The 7,500-nt window shown below is 46.2% G+C and overlaps 1 protein-coding gene across 7 annotated transcripts in view; it reads left to right on the top strand.

Annotated features, from left to right (window-relative positions):
* Nucleotides 1–7,500, top strand: part of LOC143131394 (receptor-type tyrosine-protein phosphatase mu-like) — a 194,837-nt gene that overhangs the window by 85,388 nt on the left and 101,949 nt on the right. For all 7 annotated transcript variants that reach the window (XM_076291013.1, XM_076291009.1, XM_076291012.1 and 4 more), the window contains exon 7: nt 2,330–2,623. In XM_076291013.1, the coding sequence (XP_076147128.1) occupies nt 2,330–2,623 (294 nt within the window). The remainder of the gene's footprint in view (nt 1–2,329; nt 2,624–7,500) is intronic.

Here is a 7,500-nt window from a genome sequence, read left to right as displayed (position 1 = left end):
TATGAAAGGGTACATCTTATTTCAGATTCAGCATATGCCCCCCCCTTCCCCCACTCTCTCAGGTCTTGAACTATTGACCAGAAATGAAATGGAGCCAGGTTTGTGTTTTTAACTCATTACTGATATGATCAATATCCATATAGATGTGTCAGTCGCCAAGCATGACGCGTCAGCCGTGGATTTGATGAAGCATCTCGACCTTTTGTTTTCACATTATCGCGTGTGTCAGTGGCCGTGGCAGTGGCCGGAGGAGGTCTCCGAGAACGATCGATTGTGGTGCCCGCTGCTCCGAAACCGATCGTGGCCTGACGTTGATGTCTTTTTCAGCCATGCAAACACAATGACAGCCCTGACCCGAGACACAGACAGCTGCATGGACCCTGGTGACACCTCCACCTGGACGTTCCTACCCTGACGCTTTCAAGCCCATCGGGTGGACAGATTGAAATGTCACTTCATGTTAAGCTAGTCTGTCCAATGGAGGTGGCACTGAATATTTTCTCTGTGTTTTTTTTTTGTCTCCAATGTGAAATGTCTCCACCTGTTCCCTGTCTTGCTGTCTGAAAATTGAGAAGTAAGACAGACCCCCGGAGACTTGAGTTACGAGATGACAGAGGGGAGGGGGGGAGAACAAGAGAGATTAAAAGCGCCAGATGTTAGATTTCTGCGTCTAAGTTACGGGATCTAGACAGAGAAAGATGTTTGGAGCCCAACAGGAGATGATTGAACTCTTGAGAGTCTGGAGAACTCTGACACAGTGCCTCGAGTCATACAGAGAATGTTAATGGAGGTCAAATTGAATGGTTCAACATCCTCTCACCATGGCAGTTACGACATGAGTTTTTAGAGGTGTTTTACAAGTTTGCCCAGTTTTAACCACTCAAGTTTATTTGAACGCGCAGAGAAGTGACTAAGTAATTGACAGCATCCTGTTGGTTCAGGGAATTTCCAGTGGACAGGAGTGGCCGTGCTCTCCCAACACGATATGGTTTGGGAAAGCTCATAGACATCCGCGTTTTCCTCTCGGCTTCATCTCCCTGGTCTGGTCACACCTGCACGCGGGCCTGTCAGGAAGATGGATGACCCATTACTTCACCAGTAATTGGTGTTCTCCGCGGTTCCAATCAATATCATATCCCTCCCCCCAAAACATGTTTCTTTTACACTACAGGCCTCTGTAGGTGTCAGAATGCCTACGGCGCTTCCACTCGAGCTTTGAAACCTGCCTGACGCCTCCCTTTGTGAGCGAATTTCATCCAGACTGGAGTCTAAATAAAACACAGAGCTGAGGTGGGGGGAGCACATCTCATTAGCTTAACCTTGTCTCAGAAACAAGCAGTGAGTGATGACAAATGGCTTGTCTTCATGCGTATTGACTTTCAAATGCTAAAGAGTTTTTTACTCGGAAAAATGCCAGACCTGGATTTTTCCCGTCAGACAGTCATCAATTGTGAAGGCCTACAGGGCGCGTTGCTTATGAGGAAAAAATGGTGTCCATAAGCAAGTTACTCATCATAATAGATATAATATATGACGCTAAAATGAAACAACAGCCGACAGCAGAAATACCACCATGCTCAAAAAATAACATTCCTAGCCTGCCACATGGAAGCAACACAGAAACATACATTTGTTCAAGTTATGTTTTATTTTATACCCAAATCACTTATCACCATAATAGATTTTTTGTGCTCTATTAGCTCCTAATCACACACACTTGTGCTGCAAGGGTGTGTGTGTGTGTGTGTGTGTGGTGTGTGTGTGTGTGTGTGTAAGAGAGAGAGAGAGAAAGAGAGAGAGATGATGTGTGTGTGTGTGGGGGACTAAAAAATAGGTCGTGGGAGAAGTGGAGCAGGACCACAGGGGTGACGGGTAATGAAATTCCTCTCGGTTCTGAAACGATGAAGGTCAGGAAATTAATTGGTTTAACTCATTAGCTCTTTTCAAATCTCCCCCATATCACAAAAGCTCCCTTACCATGTTGGGAATCATAGAGCCCCCCTTTTGTGCTGTGAGCTCAGAGTACTTTAATTGCACCTACTTAAGATAAAACCCAAGGCATCAGATGAATAGGAGTCTCAACATGGTACACACACACACACACACACACACACACACACACACACCTCTATCGCCTGGAATAGAATGTGATCTGGACTTCAGAAGCCTTAGTGTTGTTCTCACCTACAATGGTCATGTCATCTCTCTCGACTTGTAAAACAAAGCCAACTGACTAAGTGGTGGACTTATAGTGTGAACGAGTACTTTAGCTACGTGATAGGCGTTCATTGTTAAACTTGTTTTGTCCTTTTTCTGCTTTGACTTCTAGAACCTCCGGTTCCAATCGCTCCCCCTCAGCTCATTGCTGTGGGCGCCACCTACCTGTGGATCCAGCTCAACGCCAACTCCATCAATGGCGACGGGCCCATCATCGAGCGCGAGGTCGAGTACCGCACCGTCACCGGAAGCCTCATCGATAACCAGCCCGTGGACAAGCCCACCCACAAGATCGGCCATCTGGACCCAGACACCGAGTACGAGATCAGTGTGCTTCTGACCCGACCCAATGAAGGGGGTACTGGGGCTCCTGGACCTCCCCTGCGTGCCAGAACCAAGTGTGCTGGTGAGTCAGACAGACATTTAATAAAAGTAGTCCCACTGTCCTGCAATGCTAAAAGAAACGGAATGCTGATGATTATGGACTGTAGACTGAGATATGGTGAACCTGTACCTTGTACGTTTTTAACTTATATGACACAGATAGACAGACAGACAGACAGTCTGCACTACATGTCTTGCACTACATCAGGAGGAAGAGGGGAACTCATTGGAAATCACCACACAGGTCATATAACTAGGGGCAACCCAGGCTAAGCTTGTTGCAGTTTCATTTTGTTGTATTTGTTTAGTTGGATTAATAGAATGGTATGGTGGCGTACTCCAGCAGGAGATCTTTATTAAGGAAGTGAGATGTTTATTTTCATTAATGCCACACATATGCATTCAAAGTTGACTTGGAGGTCCCTGAACTCAGCTGACCCGCTAAAAAATGAATGAAAAGCACCTGTGAACCTTTTCCCTTATTCTGAATGCATTCAGCAATGTTTCTACATCTGTGCGTCCACCTACACCACAACCCCACCCCCACCCCCATTCACCCCTTTTCCGGTCCTAAGGAATAGTCCTGGGAGCCACCAGAAAGAGAGTCTGTCATGATCCCTGCACCATTAGGGATGTTATGACCTCCATCTTGAATGGTTCTCTTTGGGGTCAGGAAGTGGGAGCTGCAGAGGGAGAAGCGTGTTGTTGGGTAGTAATCACTTATGGCAGCAGGGGGATTAGGCTTAGTGTGGCTCTGCTAGCACATAGCCTACCGACCGCAACACAGAGTGATAGCTTGTTGCCGTCAGTGTCAAAAGAGAGAGAGAGAGAAACAGAGAAACAGAGAGAGAGAGAGAGAGAGAGAGAGAGAGAGAGAGAGAGAGAGAGAGAGAGAGAGAGAGAGAGAGAGAGAGAGAGAGAGAGAGAGAGAGATGTCATATTTTAGCTGCGGTAATTGTCACTGTGCAGCAGGTTGCCTGGCTCCTCAGTCGCGGGTTCCTGGGGATGAAGGGGGGGCTTGGTGGCCGGTGATGGATGATGGTGCCGCTGTCGTCTCACAGCAAGCCGTGTTTAGAGAACAGGTAGGCTTTGTGTGCTGGGCCCAGGAGACGAATGCGGATGACTCACTGTGGTCATTTGTAGAGACAAACTGTGTCAGTCTTCTCTCCGTTTTATGTCTGGGATTTTCAGACATCTCGAGGATTCTGTGATTGATACAAGAAATAAATTTCGGCTGAGTAGCCATTACTTCACAAGCTATAAATTAGAAATATCCTCACATTTGTTCTTGTAGACGTAAAAGAGATAAGAAGATACATTTATTTCTGTCTTGGCAGAAGTTAATTAGTCCTCTTTATTTTCCAACACATTTTACAAATTACTGGAAATTATTTGAACCATATCACAGATGACAGCATTTAAATGTCATGGTAATTTGGCCCCAGAATGCGCTTTCATTCTCTAACACATTCATCTCTCCATCTTGCCCCATTCCTTTCATGTTTTTCTTTCCTCTAAAGGGGATTGCCAACAGGTCCCTTTTACTGGTGGGATGTTTGTTTGTAGCTAAATCAGCAGAACACTCATTAAGCAGCTAATGCTAAATTCATTATGGTCTGCTGTTGTTTACCCTCCTGCCATCCCCCACTCCCCCATTCGTCTCCTCTGTGCAAACTAAGCGAAAGCCAGCGCTGCACCTGACACGCACCAACCGGCCGATGGATGCACCTCCGCAATGGGGAGCGAGGCATGTCTCTCCCTTAATGGTGTGCGGAAAACATTAGCGTTATAAAGGGCTCGCTGAAGCAGCTAGCACATTAGCAAGGAAGCACAGGACCCCCTGGGCCAAGGAACGAACGTCCTGCAATTATCCCAGTAATTAAACAGGTGCAATGACTCTTCTTCTAAATGGCTGTTGTGATTAGTCCAGCGGCGGGGATGTGCGGGCCAGCGGTGCGCGGCTGCCGCCCACACTGGCCGCTAATTGCTTTTCCATTAGCCCCACGCTCCAAACCCATCATTAGCATGTCACATGACGCGGCGCGGCCAATGGACTGGAAGCCGCCTCGGCCCCGCAAAATCGAGTGTGATGGCAAAAACCCCATTTACATTAATCACCTTTTGATTATTGATGCACTTATCAGGTCAAGCCGTGCAGTTGCCCTCCCGTAGATCATCTCACAGACGGACATCTACCAACAGCAACAAAAACAAAAGGAGCAGATGCACACAGACCCAGAAATGAGAGAGACGGCTGTGAGGCCTTGTCAGGTCATCAGACAGCAGTGAAAGTGTGTTTTTTTGGGAGGATTAAAGATAACAATCTGACAAATAAATGTAAACAAACTGCTCAACCGATTCAACCGGGGGGGAGTGGGGCAGGGATCAAACGGGCCGGAACACGCACTGGGCACACATGCCAAGACCCGCCTCGGCCTCCCTGGGTGAACCAGGCCCCTTTGAATTCTTCCCTCTTGCAAGAGGGGACGGCCGATTTCTAAGCATGCCTCCTGTCATACCTGCATACCTGCCTGTGCCCTCTGTGATCGCCTGCGCCCCCTGCTGACCTGGCAGACAGCAGTGGAAAGCTAACCCAGAAAATAGGCTAACCCTGAAATACCTTTCCACACAAACTCTCTTTCAGGCACGATCTTGCGAGTTTCACATGTTATACGGAGTTATACGGCTGCTAAACCAGAGTAGTTGGGAAGGTGGAAGTAAATAAATAAACAAATAAATAAATGAATGCATAGATAAGTAAACAAATAAATTAATAAATATCTCTGCAGAGATTTAATTGCAGGTGTGTATATCGATAAGCGTAATTGCCAAGTGCCCCGAACCGTTGGGATGTTTGTAATGAAGTGCCTCTAGCTTATTAGGCTGGTTAATCTTGCAACAACTCTCTGGGCGGATGCTGGCAGAGTACTCAACAGCTGGCCTGGATGCGTAGAACTGTGATGTGATGAGGAGAGGCTACTCACACGGTGTCTGTCTCCTCCTGGTTCTTTGTCCCCACCAGAAGCTACTTGCTTGTTTTTTTCTCCCTTCTGTGTGCTGTATCTGATTGAACAAACTCCCTTCCAATTTGCACAAAATCTTGCCAAGGTTGATATTGATAGATAGAAAATGTAAGTGAAGGTAGACTCAGTCTCTTTGCTTAAAATCAAAAGTGGTGCACATGTCTCTGCACACTGGCTTTTTTCTGTTGACAGTCCTGCTGCATTCAGCTCTGTGATTGAGTTGAGCTTTAAAGGAGAAAATCTAAAGAATTTCTTTTTTTTTCTCAATCTCTCCGGCTCTTGGCTGCCCCCAAGTCTCACCCACCCATGCGCTTCCTCTGACACCATCAGTGGTCATTCTCTCCAAGGTCACAGATCGACAGGATCATCAGGATCCTCTTAGAAGCTGAGGCCAGCGACCTGGCAAGTTTTCCAATTAATGGAAATCGGAGCAGCAGGAGTTACATGGTGACAGTCATTGTTGTGACCCCAACACTAAATAACAAGGATTTCTGTCAGTAATGATCCCAGCCTAGTAGGTCACCTGAATGGCTTCCTATCTGACCGGGCAGTATGGGGAAGACCTTCCATTAAAGCTCCATTGAATTAGGTGGGGCTCCTGGATCGCATGAGGAAATTGAGTTCCGCTAACCAGAGGAAGGTTGTCTGAGTTGAAAAGAGCGAGAGAGAGAAAGAGAGAGGGAGGAAGAGAGAGAGAGTTAGAGACAGACAGATACATAGATAGAGGGAGAAAGAGAGAATTGCTTAGTTCCGTTGGAACAGGCAGGCGTGCGGTGCAATTTTGTCTGTCTCAAGGACTACAGGAGTGTTTTTTGTGTGTGTATGTGTGTGTGTGTGTGTCTGTGTGTGTGTGTGTGTGAGAGAGAGAGAGAGAGTTGGTTAAACCATTTTTCATTTTTTTGTTACGAGATTAAAGGACAAGGCTAACCGCCGCTGAAACATGAAATCTCAGCGAGATTGTCACCTCACATTTGATTCACCAGGCTTTACGGACATCGCTAAACAGAGCAGCCCGATGTTAAGTGACAAACTAAATGATAGTCTAAGTCTGCCTTTTTCCAGTTCCACTGACAACTCTTTCAAGATGTTTTCTTCTAATCCCTCCTCTTGTTTATTTATTTAAAACACTTAATTATTCATATCACATCTGCAGTAGTTTCCTATCAAAGATATACACTGAATTATGAATGTGTGACTGGTCATCATGAGCAGAATTCCTCTGAATGCATTTATGTTCCAAGGAGATGTACAGTAAAATGTGCATAGTAATATCACAGAAACTAACTAATAGTCTTAACTGAAAAAAAGCAGTAGTATCAGGTTATGGAACAATATGCATGTTTGATGCTAGGCATATAGGTTGCTTGTGCTGGAGGAGGCACATTCTTTATGTGCACACATACATGTGTTTGTTTCCTTTTTTTTGTGTGTGTGTATGTGTGTGTGTGTGTGTGTGTGTGTGTATGTGTGTGTGTGTGTGTGTGTGTGTGTGTGTGTGTGTGTGTGTGTGTGTGTGTGTGTGTATGTGTGTGTGTGTGTGTGTGTGTGTGTGTGTGTGTGTGTGTGTGTGTGTGTGTGTGTGTGTGTGTGTGTGTGTGTGTGTGTGTGTGTGTGTGTGTATGTGTGTGTGTGTGTGTGTGTGTGTGTGTGTGTGTGTGTGTGTGTGTGTGTGTGTGTGTGTGTGTGTGTGTGTGTGTGTGTGTGTGTGTGTGTGTGTGTGTGTATGTGTGTGTGTGTGTGTGTGTGTATGTCTATGTGTCTGTGTGTATCTGTGGTGTTTGTCTTTGTATAGTGGATGTTGCATCAGACAGAAGCAGCCTTATTCCTCTGTCCAGTCCTGGTCATTTGTCCTCCTCTCTCCTCTTCTCTCCTCTCG

The sequence above is a fragment of the Alosa pseudoharengus genome, unplaced genomic scaffold (genome assembly GCF_046254945.1).
Source record: "Alosa pseudoharengus isolate Yale_2024_CS ecotype anadromous, Long Island Sound unplaced genomic scaffold, YU_APseudo_1.1 YU_APseudo_1.1_scf_18, whole genome shotgun sequence".
Classification (NCBI taxonomy): Eukaryota; Metazoa; Chordata; class Actinopteri; order Clupeiformes; family Clupeidae; genus Alosa; species Alosa pseudoharengus.
This window is presented reverse-complemented; position numbering and strand designations above follow the sequence as displayed.